A 23,000-nucleotide genomic window follows, 5' to 3' on the forward strand; every position below is an offset into this window, starting at 1 on the left:
ATCTACAAGATCTGATTGGACATAATTCAGGCCTGTCACCGAGAGACATCCGCTGGAATGGGGTCCACCCATTGGCTCAGCCGTCTGATGAATTATGATCGACACAAGCCCAAAACTAAAATCAGACATTCAAAATGTTTGTTTTTCTGGAACATTTTTAAAACATTTATCTTTAACAACTAACTTCTTTGCATATATATTTTCATAGATGTTTTACTTTATTGATTTTCTCATTCATCCATGACAAGAGCAAATTCCATCCTCTGAGGAAGACAGACATTTCAGATAATTTTTTGGCAAATTAAACAAATTATTTTTAGTTCGGCCTGAAACGGTTTTAGCTATTGTATAAAAACATGATAAATCAAAGCTTAAATCGTTGATGCGTGTGAACACTAATAAAAGTAGTCAGTAAACATGATAAAATGCACACACTAGCCCTTTCTAAGCACTCTAAAACTTTTAAAAGTTAAAAACATTAATTTAAAAACTTTAAAATAAAATAAAAATAATACAGCCTAACCAAATAGCAGTCTGTAATACTTTAATACTGATCATGACTCTTACTGCTTACTGAGATAAAATCATAAAATCATTGATAGTATCCAGGAATGTATTTTGAAAGCCATTAATAACAAAAGTTTTCTACTACTAGTTTGCAACTGGTCATAATTATGTGTCTTAGTACAAAATATGACAAACAGAAAATAATATATAAAAAACAAATGTATACATGTACCAGGTGGATAGCATCTCATTTTACCTTACATGACTCCAATCTGTTCATGATGTTCAAGTAAAACTACAAACAGTGCAAAAGCTGGCTGAACAGAGGCAGCATATCTACTGAACAGTAAAATAAACTGGGTGCTCCTATATCCAGGGCAGTGCAATGATCAGTGAGATAGAGATGTCGGGCTGGGCATTTCTCCAAACTGTGTCTCTGCCAATACTGACATGTCTGGTTCAGTCTGGGAAAAGAAGCAGAAACTCAGTCAACAGTAAATCAATTATCCTGCACTGTTAGATGCCTGATTGCTTACATTAATGAGACCTATCTGCATTCAAAACCACCCATTAATGCATTCCACAACTACATGTTCATCCAACTCACACATAAACACACAACAAGACATAGAGCATATGTAAAAAGATGGATCAAAGTATTAATTAATTATTAACTGCAGTCAAGCAATGATTTTCAACTACCTGTTGGTCTTTATCCTTGTCTTGCCGTGGAATTCGGTGCCTCCTCTTCTTTGGTCCAGCAGTGTGATGCAACGCTGCAGATGAAGAGGAACCAGACACACCGTTAAGCCGGTCATCCTCCACTCCAGCAGCAGGATCTAAATGGGCTCCAGGCTCATCCTGAAACATGAACAGGTTAAAAAAATGAAAATATAAAAAGGGATTAAAAACAAGCTTGGGCATAAACCATAACAGGTTAATCCTCCCATTGTGAAATGCTATAGTAAAAAAGTATAATTAATTAGTATATTTTTATCAGGTCTGGATTTAGAGAAATTTATCCATACTCCATGGGTCCTTCAGGTTTCTTCAGTAGGTCGTAATTTTGCATCCGGCCAATCCGAGCCATTGACATAAAGAGCTAACACTAATATTAGCATAGCTGACTGAAAATATGACATATGATGGGTTTATGCCAGTGCAGACGGGTACTGATTTCAAAATATGGATTGGTGCAGTTGACAGGTAGATATGCAGATCTAAATGACATCAGAAATGACCCACATCATCTTTACAGGACAAATTTTCTTCCATCCCACTACTAATATCATGGTATGAAAGACTATGAAAGAATTATTTAAGCCATTATGTAAACAGGCTGATAAGTGCATTTTTTTCTTCTATTAAATGTGTCAGTCACCTGTCCATTTAATTCTCACCTCTAGAAGTATAGTGAGCTGGGCATTTCTGTAGTCATCTCCATGAGTATCTAAAGTCTTCATGAGAAACCTGTGAAATTAACATGATCTTTAGATGACCCATCAAGTGGAAAGCATCTCAGAAAATGAAAAGAAAATTGCTTTACTGTACCGCCTTTCTTTCTTCAAGCGCCGTGTGATTCTTTGTACTTGGTGAAGGCGACCAAGAATCTTTTGATTCACCTGAAAAATACACATGTGGAAGTGATCACAGGATGGAGAGTACGCAATCGTACTTGACTGATATGAGCTTTAACAAGTAGTATCAGTACTAGTCCAATATTTGATTGGTGAATTACAATTATAGGGATTTCTTTCTAGACATGTGTCACTTTGAAGAAAAGCAACACAATCTGAAAATATCATTGTTTTAAAAATAATCATATTGGCATTTCTAAAAAGAGTGTTGCGCACCTGCATTTGCAGTCCTAAACTAACATCAGCTGATATGTATGAAAATATATCAGAAACTATAGTTGGATTGAAAAAATACCTCTAAATAATTTGGGAATTAAGTAACTAAATAACCCAAACATGAAGTAAGAAGTGTGTTCAAAACAACACACATTAAGCAAGCTTTGAGTGGTCGGAAGACTAGAAAGGCGCTATACATGCACAGTCCATTTACCATATGCACACACCTGTTCAATTTCTTTACATCTCCTGCTCAGAGCCAGATATTTCCTCTTATCAAGAGCCCTTCTATCTTCGTCCTCTTGTGCTGTACTCTCCAGCAACTCGTCGCCTCCCGGGCCCAGCTCCACCTGTAGAGGAAAACCTTGTTTCTATTTGTTTGACCGCCTGTGTCAGTGTTTCAAATGGAAATATTGTCACAAAAAGAACATTTCTGTTGCTGAATATATTATAATAAAGTTGTGTGGCTTTTCATTGTAACAATATCAGTGCTGCTTAAAGACATTACTGTTACAGATATCTATATTGGATGATAATAATGGCATTGCCTATCTACTGTTACTTTTAAATACCTTTTCATACATACAAATCAGAAATGACCTCAGCAGACCATTTCTCCACCCACTGAGCTACATGTACAATGGGGCACTAGCTAGATGTTTCCACTCACATCAACACTACTATTACCTTTACCAAGATCATTAACATTACCTCTCCTGGTCCCAGCTCCACGCCACCAGGCTCCAGCTCTGCCTCCAGGATGTGTCCTCCAAACAGAGGAGGAAGAGCCAAACCGGAGAAATCCTCCATCATCTGGACAGTAAGAGAAGATTCTGTGTTTTCATGAAAAACATTATTACAAAGACAGTATGTGTAGCCACAAATTCACTATAGCTGTGTCGTTCAATCTAAAAATTCTACCAATTTCCATTTTAAGGAATTTATCAAACAAACAAAAATAAATGCATTTGCCTGCTGGTCACATTGTTCATAAAACTGAAAACATTAATTTCTACCGTGGTAACATTTGTTAAATATAAGCGCCGTTTTATTGAGTAAATTAAGAGTAGTACTGACTATAATCGTTAAATAAAGCCCTGGTATAATCAATGACGGGATGTCACAGTAGGCAACATACTTTTAATCTACCCAGTACTTACATTTATGAATGAAACGTCCAGAAACTCCGGCGTCTGCTCAGCAGCAGCTGTGTGTGTTTGCCCTGCTCCACTGCAAACTGTTTCATAAAGTCAGTCTTCTCTGTGTATTATTGTAGTCTACACAGTCAGGTTAGCTAAGAGCGTTTACTAACACATACTGTATACTAACTATAAATTCACTTGGCTGAAGTCAAACGTTAAGCTAAGCAAGGACAGCTTCTCTTTCACATTCTTCTCGATAAGCTAATGTTTTTATGCGACGGGCGCAGAAGTTATACGTCGGTCAGTATTTAATACATTTCCCATGAGCACCCGCTCGTTTGAAACTACACAAGACAACATGGCGGGTATGTGAATATCTTCTCATCTATTGTACATCCACCCGGTGAAATTAGCTTTAATAAGACCACCAGATAACGTAAATAAATGCTTTAAACATTCACAATTACGCTAACTGTACCTTAGTCTGAGTTTTACACAACGATATCAATTCGAAATAAAACGAAAAACGTGACCTTGGCTGTGCTGCTAACTGTGGCTAACGTTAGCTCACCGTTGGGGGACTGTCAGTTATGGAGGAATTTAATGTGGCCTGTTTTTTTTTTTTTTTGACTGCAGGAATCGGAGCGTTTCTGAAGAATGCATGGAACAAGGAGCCTGTTATCCTGACCTCATGTGCAATTGGAGTTGTAGGTCAGTAACCTGTGTGTGTGTGTGTGTGTGTGTGTGTGTGTGATAGAAAGAGAGCACAACATTGTACAACTTGCTTTTGATATAACTCCTTTGACTGTACTCGATTATGTCAATAAGAGAGAATCAGTGGTATCCCAAATGATGGGACCATAAGATTCCACTGGTATATATTGACTTTACCTCAACTGTCTTTAGTTTGACAAGTTTGGTGATAGTTTAATTGAATATATAACATTAAACAACAAATGGGCCTTTCAAAACCACCGTTTATTAAAATTTTCATTTCATGATAACGTGGTTATTAGATCTCATCTCCAAAGTACTTTTAAGTTAAATGTAGCCAAAAGCTACAGCATGAGATCATATCTACCCCAGAGCTACTAAAACCAAGAAGATGACCAAAAGCACCTCAAAAGTGAATGTTCTGAGATGTCTTAATATACTCAGAGTCTCATTGGTCCTCTGGTTGGCTGTTCCAAGGGTCAGACCTTCAATGATGAAATGATGCCTCTCAATACTTTTAATTTCTAGCCTTTTTATGTGTAGAAGTGGTCAGCACCAGGGTATGTCAGGGGTTTGCTAAGAACTTATGCAAATGTTTAAGTGCTGGTAAATTGATTCTTAAACATAAAGCAGTGCTCTTCATAATGGGATTAATGTTTCTCTCTCTCCCTCTCTGTTTTTTTTCTATATGAGTTGTTGTGGGGACCATAACTGGTAGATTTTTGTAGACACAATCTACACTATAAAGTGTAATTAATATATTTTATGTAAAGTTAGTAAAACTTGTTTTTCCTCAGGTGTTCTTCTGCCATTCATCAGCCCCATCACAAAGTATACAGGAATGATCAATTCGGCTGTGCCGTACAACTACCCAGGTAAGCACTGCTGCTGATCAGGTTGTGGTTGAGTGTCAGATACTACGCAATGTTGACACAAGTGAAACAGCTCTGGGTATTTCAGCCATTTATTTCAATACAAGTTTAATCAAATATTAAAGCTTCCTTTGCATCCTGATTCAATACAGTCCCCGTGCGAGATGATGGGAACATGGCTGATGTCCCTGCCCATCCATGTGAACCAAAAGGAAATAACTTGGACTGGCTTAAAAAGATGTAATTTCACATTGTCACAGTCAACACTTCTGCTGTTCCTCTTGTTCATGTGTGTCTACATATCTGCTCCCCTCATTAATGTCCCACAATAAAGATTATCTATTTAATTCTACTTTTGTGCCACATTGTTTGATTTGGATTGAATGCATGTTGTTGTACATTATAAAATTACATGAACATTTAATAAAATGTCATGTTGTAATTGCCTTAGTTGAACAAGTTTTAACATTAGAAAATCTAGTCTAACAGTGTTTTGTTATTTGGACATGAAAAATGTCAGCGGTTTACTTACATCTTTTCATAAAAAGTTATTGCAGAGTTGATCAAAATTGTAACATCACTACAATTTATAAATCTAAGCTATTGAAATTTGAACATGAAGTCTATATTATTATTATTATTATTATTATTATTATTATTATACAGAAAACCTTAAGATAACCTAAACATCAGTTTTAAAGACATCCATGACATTTTTTGACTTTCCACTACATAACAAATGCTGGATTGGTAGACCAACCACTGTGTTAAGACTTTGATTTTGCAGAGCAGATCATAACAGTTTTGAAACTAAGCTTCAGCACAACCCTGATCCTTCACAAGAGGCTTAACTTGACAAAGCTGTGTAAAAACGTATTACTTGTGTAATACCTGCATTATTCTACTTGAATAAGAAAGATAGCAAATCAATATGTAACGCAGTGCTGCATGAAACCTAGTGGCAACAGTTAAAATATGGATCTGAGGATTATTCAATAAGATGGGGTAATGCCGGTGTCACTTATTTTGCAGTAATATAAATGCACATTTTAAAATGTATACAAAACCTCAGTTTAATATAGAAGTTATTGATACAGAGTAACAGTGGACAAAGATTTCCTTCATAGAACTTTTATTTCACAACTCAATATTCAGTGTTTCAGATAAAGAATGTCTTCCTCAGCAGTATTCATCCTTATAAAATAATCTGTAGTCACCAGGATTTCATGTCGATGCAACTCAGAGAACAGACGGATGGTCTGTTTATGCTGCTTCATGATCTTTTACAGAACCAAGGAACTGTAAACTAAAATAGGTGTGCAATGTTCTAACAATATTTCACTATGGAAGAAAAGTTTTGGACTTTGGAGAAGTTCCCGTTTTTAGCGGCAGTGTTACTGCAACAGACACATTTTAGCATGTTAGCTTTCTGTGCCTCCATCTGCAGCCGTGATAAGAGGACAGGTGAAAAAGTATCTTTTAGACATCCACACATATACTTTCTGTACACATGTACAATATCCTGTAGACTAACTGTAAATATTGATTTGCCATACATTTCTTGTTACATATTTATACGATTTATACTTTTAATAAACTTCCCATGTATCTCTTCCCATGTAACATATTTCATACTTCAGATATATTTCCATGTTGTACATATACTACATTATTTCTCTGTATCAATCATTTTATACAATCAAATGTTTGCACACTTTTTATTAATGCACAAAAGAGAGAAAACTTTGAATACCAGGATAGACATATAAGCAGGTTTTCCAGTACGGGAGGTTCACTGCATCTGCAGGTTCTACAAAGTCAAAATGTTCTACCAAAGTGAAATATCATCATAAAAAGAAGTCAAATAAAAGTCACACAATCACACGTTTCAAACACTATTTACGAGCATGAATATGCATTAGCTCTATCATTTTACGGTCACCTTTATTAATGAAGCCATACTACTCAAAGTATATATATGCTGTTAGAAATGAGTTACTACAAGCATTACAGGCGATATTTTCAATCTTCAAGGTGCTAAAAGATCACGCTCAATTACAACTGGAACATAAACCATATCAGTTTGCACAGATAGAAAGTTTCACCTTTAAACTGCAGTTTTCTGGAGGTGATTACAGAGCTACAGAATATTACTTTGGATATCTCTAGTTTACCATTAACACTTGCTCAGACATTGGTCAACTTCCCTTCTGCTTTCTCCATCACTTTCATAGATACTTTTCCCCTATTAAAACTTAATCCTCCCACTTTTTTTATTCTTAATCCTGTCGTCTGTCTTGGCTTTCACATCTCTCTTGAAGATTCTGCTCAGTCTGATTGGTAAACGTACAACTACAATCAACGAGCCTAGATCTTAACTAGCTTTAGATTTGGGACTGAAAAGGAATCAAGAAGACATCAAATCCAAAGACTAAGCATGCAAATGTATCATTCTTAACACGTTCAGCCCTCCACAGTGTGCTACTTTCTAAAAGACAAACAAACACTTCTGTCAATAACACCATCCAAATATTCAACTATTAACTGTCACAGTTTGTGTCTGTGAAGCTTTTCTGTTTTTTGTTTTGTTTTCTAGGACTTGCTCTGTATTAAATATGTATTCCACTGAGAAACTAACAAGCCTCATTGATCAGCCATTAGAATAATCAAATTTAAGGTAGAATTTGTTTTTACAATGTATTTTGAGTCCAGGTAGAGTTAAACTAATCCAAAAATCTACATTCATAAAACACCAATACATAACTTTTACAGCAGCAGAATATGTTGTGTTAACTGGCAGAAAAGATATAACTGATTTAACACTCCAACAGCATTGCCCATGTTCAGTAATTTTAAGGTAAAAATGACACTGTGCAAAGTCTCTCTCAACTAAACAACCACGTTTTAAAATAGAAGACACTTTGAATAAATTTAAAAGTTCACTTTCATTGAAACCAAGAAATGCAACAATCCTGCAGGTTTTCTAGAAGTATAATATCATAGCACTTTTAGAGTAGGAGCCTGTCCTCTTTCTGTAACACTTCATTACAGTGGAAGTGAAAGTTCACAACCTGCAATTAGGAGCCAGTCCCTAGATCAGCCTAACAAAGGACACCCTTCTGAATATGGCACAAAAATAACAAAACTGTAGATATTAAAGGGTTACACATTGAGAAATAATTGCACTGTGAAACAGTAAGAGTAATAAAAGGCATCTTTCATAGGCCAGGCAAAACCTAAAAATATTAGTTATTACATAAGATACAGTATGTTGATCTGAAACACTAATCTAGGTACAGCCAAACACCTTACGCTTGTTTCATAAAAACTAGCCTAGATTTTACTTTAATGCCCACTTTGTTTCACTCAGATATTATTGTGGTCTTGTTTCTACTTTTTCAACTACTTCAAAACTGAATGGCCTGTAATCATATTTATAACAGATCAGCCTTTACACATGAACCATTTACATTTTGATTCACAAATGTTGTATTCCTGCACACAAAACACAATGTGTATTTGATTAATTTGCAGAAAAGAACATCCAAAGTAAATTGAAACGAATCAACATGAACCAACGGGCTGTTTCCAGGATTCAACCTGAGGTCTGGTGGACTGACAAACAAAAGAGAACAGGATTGCTGCTGCTGTGGGAATAAAACTTTTACTCAATGATGGGAGCTGAGCGATCATTGGTGACAGTTCTTCTGAGTCGGACGTGGGCAAATGGGTTGAGCCTGAAAGGAAGAAACATTAAAAATAAAATATATGATAATTGCACATTATATAAACATTAATTAAAGGGGTGCTCCTGCAAGTTAGGATTGTACAGTGGTTGGACCTGCAAGAAACACGAATAGTAGTCTACAGCCAGGCTCAATGCTCTTTAAGGTTGTATTTAGGCACAGCGGTGCTTGTGCTAAATGCTAATATCAGCATGCTGATATGCTGATGTTTAGCAGGTATAATGTTTATTATCTTTACAATATTAGTTTAGCATGTTAGCATGCTGAGGTTAGTTAATTAGCAAAAGAAAAAGGAGAACAGCTGGGACTGATAGGAATGTCATTTATGTTACAGGTATTTGGTGATGCTGATTCAATTCAATTGATGATTTTTCATCTAGATTTTAAGTCATAAGATCACCAAAGTAATTAGGATACATCCTCGGAGCACTAATGCCTATACAAAATGTCACGGTGACCCATCCAGTAGTTGCTGAGATAAAGTGGTAGCAGACCGATATTACCATCCCTAGCGCTGCACCGCTAGCTTGCTAAAAAAGAAATGTCAAAATTGATGGCCAAGTGCCAAAAAACAATGCTTCCAATAAACTGCTTGAAAGCTTCTTTGGTTAGACACTCCTTGCCAGGTAAACACTCCAAGCTCCTAGTTTGTAATACAGGTTTTGTGATAAAAATGTGTGGTCCTCAAGCTCAACCCAAGATTACCTAAGCAATCAGTCACTTATCAGAGTAATGTGACTAGTTATTTAACTTTGACATATGAAATTGGTGGAATGCCCCTTTAATGACACACAGAGCACCTGCTAAAAGTTACCTGTTTGGGGAGGGTGGTTGAGAGACCAATTCTGATGTGATCTGTAACATAAAGATAAGATAATATTAATGAGGATTTTACATTTACATCTGTTTCTTTTCCATTAACTGTGAAGGTCCGTTTGGAGCACTCTTTACTCTTGACCTCCTCACAAAGGTCTCATCTTTCTGACCTTGTTGCTGTCGGCCATGCTGTACGGGCGCGGGCGGAAGGTGCTGACCCTCTGGGGAGGAAGTGAGCGCTCCTCCTCTGATTCTGGGGTGAGGGCTGGGAAACCTGGAGACACCAGCTTGTCGAGCTGGCCCGTACTTGTGCTGTTAGCCTTAGATAAGAAGAGGGAGCTAAAGGAAAGGTCAATGACAGAGATAGGAAAGAATATACAAGGAAACTTGATCAGGGTTGAGAGATGTTGGTTTTGTGTAAATTTATCAACAGTGCTGTTGGTGTTGGAGAGCAAAGTGAGTGTGTTGGGAAAGGGCGGTGGAAAGACTCATTCTGCAGTTTATCCTGTGCGTTTTTCTGTGCGTCTGGCATGAAAGATGTTTTGATTTATAAGAATACAGATGGAAAAGGGAAAAATTTCAACATGAAACCCATTAAGTTTTAAAAGGAAATCAGCCAACGATATAACTTCCTACTTTTCAAAGTATTGCTGATACACTGAGTTATAAAACAGCTAAGGGGAAGGTAAGGAAGCATGCCTGTTATTAACACTGTCAAAGTTCATCAACCTCTTCTTTGACTTACCTCTCGAGGTGATCCATCTTACTGTGGTGTGGCTGAGTGTAGGAGAAAGGGAACCAGCCTTTCCTGTAAAGGAAAATTTTACTATATGTGACCACTGCTGAATAATAAAATGAGAGCATCGAGCGCCAAGACAGGAGTGTGTGTGATGATGAAAACTCTCTTATCACGTCTTATATGAATATATTTATATGACAATATATATTAAGTCTTCTGAAGGAAGTCAGAAAACACTGTTCTACTTACAGTAGGCCAGAAAGGAGCACACGGTTAAGGGGAAGTGGTGTCCCTTACTTGTTCTGGTTATCATGAACATAATCTTGAAATTCCAGCCAGAACCAACTTCATTCAGCCTTATCTTATGGCAATGAAGTATTCTAGAGTCTTCTAATCGTACGCATTATAACAATCCTACACATTACAAGGCCCTTTCACGTTACACAGCGAGACCATTCAAGGGGTTTCTCTCTTTTGCTGTGCATTTCAGAAAATTCTACGTCAGTGTGTGATTTCTAAAACTTACCGTCCAGTTCGTTCATTCTGGCCGTAGTGCCAGCCGTCTCTGGGCTCAGAGATGAGCAGGGTGATGTTGTCACCAGGCTGGAAGTGCAGTAAGCAAGCTCCACTCCCCATGCCGACATCCTCCGACGCTCCAGGAGTGTGAGGGAACATGGCTTCCACACATGTAGGTCCAGATAAAGGCAGCGTCCTGGGGAGACTGGAGCCTAGGTAGAGGAGAAAGAGAAAACAAAACTCTTTACGAGTTTCATGAAATCAAGTCCTTCAATGTATTTATAACACAAAACTGCAGCCATGCATGTAATCCAGCATTAGTGTAATTTTATCTCACTGACTCATCAGCCTGACAGACAGAGCTTTATTCAGTTACTGTGTATGCAAACACATAATTTCCTGCTGCTGCTTCATGTTAAATTTATTTTTCATCAGCAGCTCAGTTGTAAACATTTCAGGGAGTAATGAAGCAAGAATAAGCAGCCAGAGTGAGCTCTTAGATGGTGAGCTACAGGCGACATGCTGCACATCAACAACTACTCAGCATAGTAACAAACTCCTTTAACTGTGCTCTGCTGTTGTTGCTGAAGACTACTTGTGAAGTGCCCTGCATGAACTCAGACACATTTATTTTTGACGGAATTCTTAATGAAAACAGCATGAGTTTGTCTGGCTGCACTATAAACAGATAAACCAGTTTCTCTTATGTTGTATTTCAGACAAAGTAGCTGCTTGTGAGTATTTGCTCAGGCCAATAACCCTGTGTGTGGCTAAATCAAAAAAGGACTAAAATCTTTTGATGCGGATTAATGGGAATGGACACACTTACAGAGGAGACTAATCACATCTTACCCTGAAAACCGCCCAGCCTCATTTCACTGACAGGTCTCCTCGGCAATGGAAGAGTTGCTGTTGCACACATCTCAGCGGTCTTCAGCAGCCAGGCATTGTGCGATGTTGATGAAGTATTGCTCCCTCCTGTTCCCACCTGTTGGTGCACTAACTGCACAGGAGTCATGGCCCTGGATAAAGGAGCACTGTGGGGCAGTGGAGGACTGTGAGGAGCACTGTGGGAGATAGGGAGTGTCATGCCCTGCAAGGAGCCGCTGCTTGGGGAGATCTGGCTGAGCGACATCACCGTGGAGGGGATGAGGCATGGGGAGAGGTTGGATGTGTTGGTGGCCAGGAGGAGAGAGCTTTGCTGGGCCGAGCTGCCAGTAGTGGTGGGAGTGGACGCAGCAGGGCTGGCACTGCTGCTGGCACTGCTGTCGGGGAGGGGGCTGGCTGATGTACTGAGGGGTGTGCTGGCATGCTGAGGAGAAGCTCCGCATGATGAACCTCCAGCAGCTCCTCCAGTGGAGACAGAGCAGAAAGTCTGGGGGGAGCCTTGAGGGGGACAGGTATCACTCTGGAAGGAGGAGTGGAGTGAGCGTTGCTGCTGGGAACGACTGGAGTCTCCATTCAAGAGAGGAGGGACTTCTTGAACAGAGAGCCTCTGAAAAACCAAGGACAGATACTGTTAACTACCAGAAATGACTCTCTAGCAATAATAATAAAATAATGTTTAATAAAGTTTCTAAGTTGTTGAATTTCCAGGTACAAGAGGTGAGTACTTGAATCATGAATATGGTGACTTTAGACTTGACTAGGCAAAATGAAAAAGCACTTTGTCTCTTCAAATTTTACTTTAACAGCAATAACTTGTGACTTCACTCGGAATTCGCCTTTTGACTTGACAGTTGATATCTCAGATCACATAAGGACTTACAGGCTATGAATCCAAGACTTTATTAGCCTAAATGTTGTCTTTTAAAATCAGTAAACTACGTATCTGTCATTAATGGGTGGACAGCGGTAAAGTTAGCTTCCCCCTGTTCTGAATTCTATAATGACTCAATTAGGACTCAAATAAAAAAACTTGTTCCTGTGACTTTATTTGAGACTTGACTGTTACCACTTTGCCAACATTTGAGAGGTACATGGGACCTTCAAAACAATGACTTTGCCCCACCTCTGCCAGAAAGAGCTAATAATAGACTTGTTTTTGTTCTTGACCACCACCATATATGTTTGAGTTTATCCTGTGAGGTTTTGAAAGGGTTTTAAAAATTTCAACCCACCAAGTAATCCTTCTGTGGAAACCAACTACAGTGCACCTGAAACTCCAAAGCACACATTAAGCATCAGACAAAGAATAAATAAAAATGATCTGACCTGTTCCGGATGAGCAGAGCCCAGCTTAGTATTGCGGAGGACCTCGGTTATCCCAGCAGCCCCTGAGCTTTGAGGTGCAGTGTGACGCAGCAGGTTCAGAGCGCGTTCTGGGAGTTTTGTGGGCTGAGAACATGACTGCTGCCAAGATGACAGTTTCTGCGACAGAAGCTCTCTCACCTGATTATGTTCAAAAGCACAAATAGAGAAAATCAGAACACTGTTAAAGGTTTACACTGGAGTTATTCTATTTTCTTTGCTATTGTCAACTAATCCCTGAACAAACCAAAAACCATATACTGCATGGGTCCAACTCTCAATGCTGTCCAACTTCCCTACCTTGTCTGTGGCTGTCAACCCAGTAATTACTACCAAAGATGTAAATGTTTCAAAATGGGTCACAAATATTTATTTAAATTTTTTATTAAAAAAAAAAAAAAGGTTCAGTAATTCCTAAATCAACTGGACACTGTAGTTTCAGCAAGCTTAATTCAAACAGGAGAATAAAGTGCATTTGTTGAGGACTTTTTTCAGGTACAGATAAATACACATTCTGGGAAGTAGTGAATATTTACAGCAACAGGACCAGGGTTCGAATTACAGCGATTGGGGGCATCTGGTCCTAATTAAGACTTGGATCCCCCAAAAAGAGGAAAAACCAACAGGTTTGGGGGATTGAAATATTTATATTTCCTTCTTGCCTTATCGTAAATATTACATTATATTTCCCACATCATGCAAGAAAGAATCTATCTTGTAATATGGTTTCAGACACCCCTAAAGTGGACCCTACCATTTCTTAACCGCAACGTTAGTCCTGCCTGCCTCACTCCCATCACTGCAGTAGCTCTCATCCTCATTAAAGTTCATGCTCGTGTGTGTCCCACAAGCCAATGGAAATGCTGTAGGTCAATGTAAGTAGCTAGCTATCTATTGTCATTGTATAGTTCCCACTCAGATCAGGACGGCACATGTGGGGTCGACGCAAAATGAACAACAGTGCCCATGTTCATTGTAATAAAGGAACAAATCACCCAGTGCAAAAGTCTGTCTCTTTAATATGTTTTTAGTAATTTTTGGAATACGATGAAGGTCCATGGCACAGATTAATATGCTAAATCAGAATTTGATTAGATATACTTAATTGTTGATTTTAGTTTTTTTTTTCTTGGGACTTGAAGACAGTATCCTTTAAACTGAACAGTGAGACCAACCACTCAGTTCGTCTGAATTTCAATATCTCAACGTAAGAAAGCTGAAATGTTACTAGCTAAATAAATTTAGGTGCAAATGTGTGTAATGATAAGAAAATGTGAACAGATCACCTTGGAGTGGTAGTTGATGAGCAGTTTGGTAACACAACACTGTCTGTCCACCAGGAAGCAATATCGTCTCCTTTCCTCGGTGAGCGCAGACTTGTAACCGGTGGCAACCAGTGCGTCCAGCTCGCCTTGGCGACGACTCATCAACTCCACAAACTGAAGAAAGTCAGAGAGATCTCACTGCAAACCTCAACATCCTTACACATGCACTCACATCACATACGCAGTACTTAAAGACAGAGTGACCTTTGCTGCACATTGTAAGGAGAGAGAGACCTGGAGCATTATGCAACATCATATCCTGCCTGTTGCACAACAATAACAAAATCCAAATCATTGCTTCCTTTGCGCCTTGGGTGACCTTTTTTTCCCAACATAACTCTCCCCCACCCATTTGATTTCAAGTGGCCAAATTCTTTCACCCTCTTATATCATTCATATTTCTACCACTAACAGCTTGTACTTGTTTCCTGAAAAATCAGCTGAAGCAGATTTTTCTTTAATCTTATTCACACTGGCCTACTTCTCACACAAATGCTCACACAACTCTGCTTTTCAGTCTGCTGTAATGCTTGGGGAGATGTTAAGGATCTGTGAATTTGAAGGGTTTTTGTTTCCCAAATGAAAGTGATCACCGTGTCACTAACTTCAGCTCACATGTTTGTGCATTTCACTTTGGTCTTCGCTTACCTGCATCTCTCTGTCTCCATATTTGTGTGGGTGACGACTGCCCTGGCTCTTCCTGCGGAGTTTCTTCAGCTGCGACTGGCAGCGCTCGATAGACTCAGATTTAGACCTACGTTCACTCTGATACTTCTTTAGGGTGGCCTGAGAGGAAAGTCAGAAGATTTATTTAGAATTTAGAAGTGTCTGATGAAATATGGTTTGATAGAGCTCATATTTAAGATTTAAGAGTAGTTGTCCAAACACTTTTATTTATCAAGGTCAATCTGTTATTCTTATGTATTTTTCCATAATTTCTTCTTCTTTTTTTTTTATTTTACAAATGGACTTGCTAAATGAAACGTAACATTTTAAATTAAGCAGAAATTCTGCTTTTCTCACAATTGATCAAAAGTGAATGGAAGATATAGTGAGTGTAGAAAGTTTTATTATTATTAACTTACTGTGAGGTATTTAATGTCCAGTTCCAGCTTCTGTTCCAACTGGGCGAGCAGCTCAGAGTGAAACAGCTTCAACTGTTGATGAAATGATCCATGTGCAGCATTTAAAACAAAAGTATACACCATCCACGATTCAAAATGTTAACTTCTAAACTATTTCTGGTCATTTTAAAATTTCAAAAATCATACAATATTTTAAAATGATGGCTAAAAATCTGTCCCCATAATGACCATGCAATTTAAATAATTCAACATTCAGCCACATGATCACAATGTTAATATCTGATCAATAACATGAAATTATTAGTCCAGAACAGCTGCGCTCCGTCTTACCACATCTTCCAGCTGCACCTGAATCTGTCTGTGGACCTCGGCCATCTGAAACAGTGTGTCTCCTGTGAGGAGCAGAGAACAGTAAAGGCGATCAGTCTTATATGTGATATTTAGAGTATGCAGAAACTACCGCACTGTGTTTATCGTAAATCTGTGCTCTAATAATGGCCGTTCACAACACTATCAACATCAACCAGTGGGGGAATGTAAATAAATACATATTTTCAAGTACTATAGGCCCACTTAAGTACAAATTTGAGATACTTGTACTTAACTTGAGTATTTTCTTGTCATGCCACTTTATAATTCTACTTCACTACATTTCAAAGGGAAATATTGTACTTTTCATTCCACTACAATTATTTACAAATTACTTGCTGAAAATCGATTACTAGATTAATAGAAAATTAATTGCAGAGTATTTTGATCATTGATAAATCTTTCATGGCTCCAGCTTCTCAAACGTGAGTATTTGCTGCTTTTCCTTTGAATTATTTTAAATTATTTTTTATTTTTTAGGGTTCAGAAGGAACCATTTTTCTGAATACTTTTAAGTATATTTTCCTGATAATACTTACTACAGCATATTAGTAAGCATACTACATATTTTTACTTAAGTAACATTTTCAATGCAGGACTTGTAATGCATACTCCATTACATGTAGTAATACTACTTCCATCCATCCATCCATCCATCGTCAACTGCTTATCCTGCGTACAGGGTCACGGGGGTAATACTTACTTGTAATTGAGTAAATACTTGAGTTAATACTTGTAATAGAGTATTTTTACAGTGTGACAGTGTAAGTACTTTTACTTAAGTCAAGGATCTGAATACTTCCTTCCCCATTAACATACACACAGAAGACACAACAGTCAAAATGTCTCAAAACTTGCTGCTTGAACACAAATGTACAAAGTGTCGGTCAGCTGTGAGTCCCTCCCTCGGTCACACAGCGCTGTAGTATGTGGTGGCTGGCATCTCGCCCTCCGACTCTCCTGCCTGCCTCCCCCGCAGTTTTCAGCATTACAATGAGATCATGTGGTGTTGTTAATCTCTCAACAATGACCCTACTCTCTCCCTTTCCCTCTGTTGTCTCTCCCTCTCGCTACATTTCCTCATTCCCTCTTGTCTTCATCGCCTCCCTCACACAACACATGCAGCAGACAATATTCTCCATACTTCTCTCCAGCTGTCACGTCAACTCTCTTCACTTTATTAGGTGCCATCCCCAGTTTAGTCTTATTTTCTCCTCAACCCGGCCCTTCTCCACCAGCCGCCCACTCACCCAGCTCTTTGGAGCCTTGGCTGTCGCTCGCCAGTTCTCCGAGTTTCACCAAAGCATCGAAGTACCCTTTGGCAGCCACAGTTACTCCTGAAGAAGACAAGAGTGCATTTTAGGGAAAATGGAAAAACATCCTATTCAGTGATTCAGTGACGGATTACTACACGCAACTCAGCTGAGAGGACACATTTAAAGGCCTGTGTTCGACTAACCTGTCAGGGCTTTCTCATAGTGTTTCCCCATGGTCACAAAGTTCTTCAGACTGGGGTTGAACTGGTCCAGAATCCCCTATTGGCAACGAACACAGCATGTCACTACACATTGTACTGTGAATGATTGTGTATGTGAGAAACAACACCAGAGCCAGATCATATATTTATGAGCTTCACTCTACTTCACAGACAGTAGAGTCATACCTTGTAGACATTTTCTGTCATCTTGTTGACCTCTTCTGTTCGAGACATTTTCCTTCCCTCAGTTATGTCCTGCAACTATATCCGTTTGTATTGTCTTTTTCTCCTGTTGGTCGGGGCCCTAAGCTTTACAGCAGACAGCAATCCCCTAAAAGAGAACAGGAAAAAAAACACATTGCAATTAGGGATGATTGATCGCAGGGACTCTTAAAATGTACCCCCAAAAAAAGGAAATAAATTGTCACCTATTTAGATAGATATTGCCTGATGTTCACTGTTTCTAATTTCTCATGTGTCAGAATTTTCTTTGTCATAAATTATAATAAATGGAACATCTTTGGGATTTGACAGATTGTTAGATAAAACAAGGAATTTGAACGTGCCACCTCAGGCTCTAGGAAGTTATAATGGGTGTTTTCACTGTTCTGGTATTTATAAACGAAACAATGAACCTATCAATCATAAAAACTATACACTGTGATAAGTGTCTGGCATTTGTATTGGTCCACGTGTACAGAGAACCTCCCTTCTCCCTCGCTTTTAAGATTTCACTGCACAAATCCTTTTAAATCTTCACATTAACTAAACAGGAATCTGTATATGACCATTCAGGGCTGTCGCTCTCTCCAAGACTGACTAAAAGTGTGAGATTTAAATCAGCTAGAGGACTTTTAAGGCCATCAAACCATCACAACAAGTGATGAGGATGTCAAAGCGTCTTGGGTTTTGTCTGATGTTACATTCACATGGATCTCCTCTGTGTCTCAGCTGTCAGTTTCTACGTTATCACTTTGCAACATTACGGCAACCCAAATATTTCTCCTAGACTCCAGTGCCAGACGAGTTATACCATTTCAGATAAGAACAATGGGCTTCTCCAGTCTGAGTCACAGGTGTCAGAGCACTGAATAAACATGCGACAACAGTGTTTCCTCAGCAAAGAGGACGATCAAGGAGGGACCGCACTGGGGTCAAAGGATTTCCAGTCTGGATTTAATGGCAAAATGCTCTCTCAGTTTTCCCTGTGCACCCCTCCTTTGTTATCACAGCGAGATTACAGAGAAAACGTTGACCCAGATCATCTAATGGTATATGTCACAAAAAAAACATTTCCAGACTCTTGCTCATTAAGGCCACCCTGGTGAAGCCTGTAATTTGTGAGAAGAGCTGTAATAGTCTGTTGTCCTGCAGACAGAAAAGTGGGAGCTTTGTCCTAAATTTGTCTTTGGGCTTTGTCAGTGTGCACATTCTTTAAAATGGTGAAGTGAAATATTGAATGTGTGCATATTCTCAGTTTAGTGTGGTTTAATTCAAAGAAATATAGTGTTGTTTGTTTCAGAATGCAACAGGAACGGTCTGCAGGTGGTTGGGACACTGATACAGAAGGTGCATTCATGTGCCTTCAAATGGTTTGGAAGCAGCTGCAATGAGTAGTCAATTTAGTGATTAGTCAATCAGCAGAAAAATAATCTGCAACTATTTTGGTGAACAATTATTCATTTGAATCATTTCTCAAGTAAAAATGCCAAAAATTACCTGGTTCAAATGATTGATTTGCTGTTTTTTTCTGTTTTATATGATAGCAAACTGAACATCTTTGGGTTTTGCACTGATGGCCGGACAAACCAAACAATTGTGGACATTTTTCAGTATTCTCTGGCATTTTATTGTTGCAGCACTAAAGACACCACAACATTGTCATGGAATGAATAACCAAAACACAGACACATGCATGCATTTACTTCTTGCATTCCTCCAAAGGTGTAACATTGCAGCTAAATGAGCCTTTTCTTCTACACCATCTCATCTCATTTTAACAACTGCATGACCATCTTTTGAATTACAGAGACAAATGCAAAGTAAACCCCCAAAAAGATACAACTAAAATAAACCAGTTGTTCTCATAAAATCAGATATGAAGAAATTGTTTTTTAAACAGAGGATGTTTTTCCTGAGGTAATAAAATTGACCCTAGCCATTTGCCTGCACAGTGCAGCTCAGTAACAGCTACCTGTTGGTCTCAAACTCTCAGCTCTACTTCCATTTGTAAAACAGTAACACATGTAATAATAAAAAAAGAAAGAAAAAACTTACATACCTCTTCAGATCTCATTGTGGGAAACGATAAAGACTTCCTGCGCGTCTTTGAGTGTTAAATGAACAGTACAACACCCCCTCTTTTCTTCCTATTAGGCTACTTTCCCTCTCCGTTAGTTAGTGGGGGGTTGTTTCATCCAGCAGCGCACTAAATCTCAACTCCCCTCCACCCCTTTTTCACATGGCCTTCGCTACCCCCCCTTTCTCCCCTCCCTCTCCTCTCTCTGCCTGTCGTTTACTCCCAGGAATCGGGGTCAGATATTTGGTGCCGTTCAGTACCTCTCCTCATTACTGAGCCGATTATCGACATGCCTTCACGCCCGCAAAAAAACAAAAAACGGCCAGAAACACCACCGACAAACCCTCGCCCAGTACAACCAGCTCCCTGCCGTTGGAAACCACAGTCAGCCTCCCATTCTGTGTCTGCCTCTCTCTCTGTCGCTCGGGCAGAATAACAATGAGCCAACGGGACCCCGTCTGAATAGAAGCAGGAGGAGAATAATGCCTTGAACTTTTTAAGCCACAGCACAGGCAGGCCTATCACTGGCCTACATACACCATCACTATATTCATGCTCCTTCTCAGAGGGGGGTCAGACGAGGAGGAAGGGGAGGAGGAGGAGGCCCCTGCGTGGACTCAGACCCTTCATTCACTGCAATAAAGTGCTGAGAAGAAAGAAATAAAGTTGCGGGAGAGGAAAGTTTAAAGTGGTGGGAAAATGCCACAAGGAGTTTTGTTGTAGCCAGAAAGTAACTCAGGTACTGTACAATTTTAGAGGTAGGCCTACATTGTACTTTTTACTCAGCTACATTTATCTGACAGCTTCAGTTAGCCTAGTTACTTTGCAGATTCAGTTTGTTTTTTGTTTTTTTCAACTAATAAATGACTATATTATTACAGGTTAAGTTGCCTGGCAGTATATAGGCCTAAAGTAATTCAAATTAGCTCCACCTTTACTAGCAGTAATGAATCAATAATTATAATCCAGTAATAATTATGGATTATTATGCTGAAATGGGCCGCTCTGCATAATAAAAAGAGTATTTTTTTACACTGCTTTATTACCACTTTTACGTGAAAGATCGAAATACTTCATCCACCAGTGGTTATATGTTCTTTGACACAGTGGTGCATTTACTCAAATACTGGTCTCAAGTATAATTTGGATGTACTTCACCAGGACTGTAACAAAGATTTTAGCAGTACCGAGATCATGAGTGCCCCCAGCACAAGCCCCACCATTTAAATTCCACCCAAATTGCTAAAACCAGCAAATTTACTGAATAAATAAATAATACAATGTAAAAAAAATAATAACGGACTCTCTAAAACAATTTAATGAGAATTATTGCACTATATTTATCTGACAGTTGCTTTGCACCTTCAGATTGATAAAAAAATAATTAAAAAGATGACATCACATTACTGCAGGAAATGCAGGTGTCTGAAGCTGTCTTGAGTTGCAGTTACAGGTTCTTCCCAGAGGGTGGCGATAGTGCAACATCACTTCACCTGTATGACACTACTAACCGTGCAAACTACAGTGCTACACAACATTAAACACACTGGTTTTTATTAACACATGCCATTTATAATAATGATCATTTCACTCAATTTTGAATGTAAGTAATGAAACATTCATCACAGTTACCATGTAAAGCATCTTCAACTCTGGTGTTATTTTAAAGTCTTCATTGTCCAGACTTTACCTCATCACTGCAGCACATTGCCTCTCCACACTATTGCCATTACTGGACACAATCAGAACAGGTCAAACCCACATCCCAAAACACATCAAAGTGTCTTTGCTCAGTCTCAGGCTGTCCCAGACGTCATCTCTGTCTGTCACCAGAGCAGCCGCCAGATTGCCAGCCATGGTAGGCGAGTGTGTTCGGTGGGGTTCTGGGTCACTTGGTTCAGTGTTGAGGGGAACATTGGAGCGTCTGTGGTCTCATGTCCTTGGACCTGAGCCGTAAAGCTGTTTGTGTCAGCTTGCTTCCTCTGGGCCTAATTCACACGCGCTAAGGAGATTGACAGACAGGAGAACCCGGCTCACACTGACCTATTAAACAATAAAGACAACTCATAAACAGCTCTCCCATCTATGCACCTACACCTTCATGTTATGCGTTTCATCGGACACGCCGGGAAAGCAGACGTGTCTCTGAAACAGGTCATGCGTTGCCTGATTAAAGATCACTCAGCTGATCTTTACTTCCAGGTTTCCTTTGGGCTGTGTCCAACTGTGTCACAGACAAACAGTGTCTCAGATGAATGTCCTGCCCAGGAGACAAAGACGGGTGTCAAAGCTCACATCAGTGCAGCCACAATTAAGGAAACAGTCAAATCAGTCCAATACATACCTGAAAAATATGTAAATTCTGAAAGTACAAATTATTTTGCAATCTTCTGCGAGCGCGCTGGTGAAGTAAATCCATTTAAGCCATTGTCTCTTATTGATTTCCCTGATTAAACCAAAGTGACAAATGAGAAGATGAAGGTTAAGGTTAGTTAAAGAGAGACTTCGTCATTTTAGAAAACTGAGATGAACATTAAGTGAAATATCATGCAGTATTATTTTATCTTATTAATGTGGCATAAAAAAAGATAATTTCACCTCCTATGAAATTCAATGTTTTGTACTTTTATGTGTGTATTAAGCACAGTGTATCAAAACACAATGAGTGTAGAGCTTTTTAAATAATTATTTTTGGCATTTATTAGGCTTTTATTTGATAGTAGAAGTAGTGAGATGAGAAAATGAGGGAAAAGAGAAATTAGGATTGAAATGCAACACAGGCCCAGTTTCTTAACACCGAGGGCATTAACTATTCATTGAATGCGAGACTGATAGAGTTCATGGTGAGCTATATGGAGAGGGCTATAATGTGTGTAGATAAAATTATGGTTTTCACATTCTTAATCTGATGAGATAAAACAATAACATGATACTATGGCCACAGTGTGTGTGTGCGCATTATCCACATTTACATTACATTTATTCATTTAGCTGACACTTTTAAGCGACTTACAATTGTTATATATATATATATATATATATATATATATATATATATATATATATATATATATATATATATATATATGTAAGAGACATCCTCTATCCCAGAAGAAACCTGTACTGTATTAAGGAGAGGATGACTGGGGCCATGTATTGCGAGATTTTGGGGAACAACCTCCGAGTCGAGTCTGGGTCTTCCAACATGACAATGACCCGAAGCACACAGCCAGGATAACCAAGGAGTGGCTCTGTAAGAAGCATATCAAGGTTCTGGCGTGGCCTAGCCA

The 23,000-nt window shown here is 38.8% G+C and overlaps 3 protein-coding genes across 4 annotated transcripts; 1 reads left to right on the top strand and 2 right to left on the bottom strand.

Annotated features, from left to right (window-relative positions):
• Positions 1 to 197: 197 nt before the first annotated feature.
• Positions 198 to 3,785, bottom strand: tfpt (TCF3 (E2A) fusion partner). Of its 2 annotated transcripts, none has more exons than XM_046044353.1 (7): positions 3,521 to 3,785; positions 3,072 to 3,193; positions 2,588 to 2,710; positions 2,059 to 2,129; positions 1,908 to 1,977; positions 1,210 to 1,368; positions 198 to 971 (listed from the first exon to the last, which is right to left on the bottom strand). In XM_046044353.1, the coding sequence occupies exons 2-7, from the start codon at positions 3,171 to 3,173 to the stop codon at positions 897 to 899; spliced, it is 600 nt and encodes a 199-aa protein (XP_045900309.1). In that variant the 5' UTR covers positions 3,174 to 3,193; positions 3,521 to 3,785; the 3' UTR covers positions 198 to 896. The 2 variants fall into 2 exon arrangements, with proteins under 2 accessions (XP_045900309.1, XP_045900308.1); XM_046044352.1 differs by having other exon boundaries at positions 3,072 to 3,173; positions 3,521 to 3,784.
• Positions 3,786 to 3,799: 14 nt separating this feature from the next.
• On the top strand, positions 3,800 to 5,440 carry ndufa3 (NADH:ubiquinone oxidoreductase subunit A3). Its single transcript, XM_046044354.1, has 4 exons — positions 3,800 to 3,867; positions 4,139 to 4,213; positions 5,014 to 5,091; positions 5,241 to 5,440. The coding sequence occupies exons 1-4, from the start codon at positions 3,825 to 3,827 to the stop codon at positions 5,330 to 5,332; spliced, it is 288 nt and encodes a 95-aa protein (XP_045900310.1). The 5' UTR covers positions 3,800 to 3,824; the 3' UTR covers positions 5,333 to 5,440.
• A 1,349-nt stretch (positions 5,441 to 6,789) lies between these two features.
• Positions 6,790 to 20,274, bottom strand: zgc:158689 (uncharacterized protein LOC791177 homolog). The gene is made up of 15 exons (XM_046045868.1): positions 19,693 to 20,274; positions 17,598 to 17,742; positions 17,394 to 17,469; positions 17,185 to 17,271; positions 15,896 to 15,957; positions 15,566 to 15,637; positions 15,129 to 15,266; positions 14,442 to 14,594; positions 13,120 to 13,296; positions 11,758 to 12,400; positions 10,916 to 11,117; positions 10,396 to 10,458; positions 9,821 to 9,989; positions 9,649 to 9,689; positions 6,790 to 8,825 (listed from the first exon to the last, which is right to left on the bottom strand). The coding sequence occupies exons 2-15, from the start codon at positions 17,643 to 17,645 to the stop codon at positions 8,753 to 8,755; spliced, it is 2,004 nt and encodes a 667-aa protein (XP_045901824.1). The 5' UTR covers positions 17,646 to 17,742; positions 19,693 to 20,274; the 3' UTR covers positions 6,790 to 8,752.
• Positions 20,275 to 23,000: the final 2,726 nt, after the last annotated feature.

This window comes from Micropterus dolomieu, linkage group LG03 (assembly GCF_021292245.1).
Source record: "Micropterus dolomieu isolate WLL.071019.BEF.003 ecotype Adirondacks linkage group LG03, ASM2129224v1, whole genome shotgun sequence".
In the NCBI taxonomy this organism is placed as follows: domain Eukaryota; kingdom Metazoa; phylum Chordata; class Actinopteri; order Centrarchiformes; family Centrarchidae; genus Micropterus; species Micropterus dolomieu.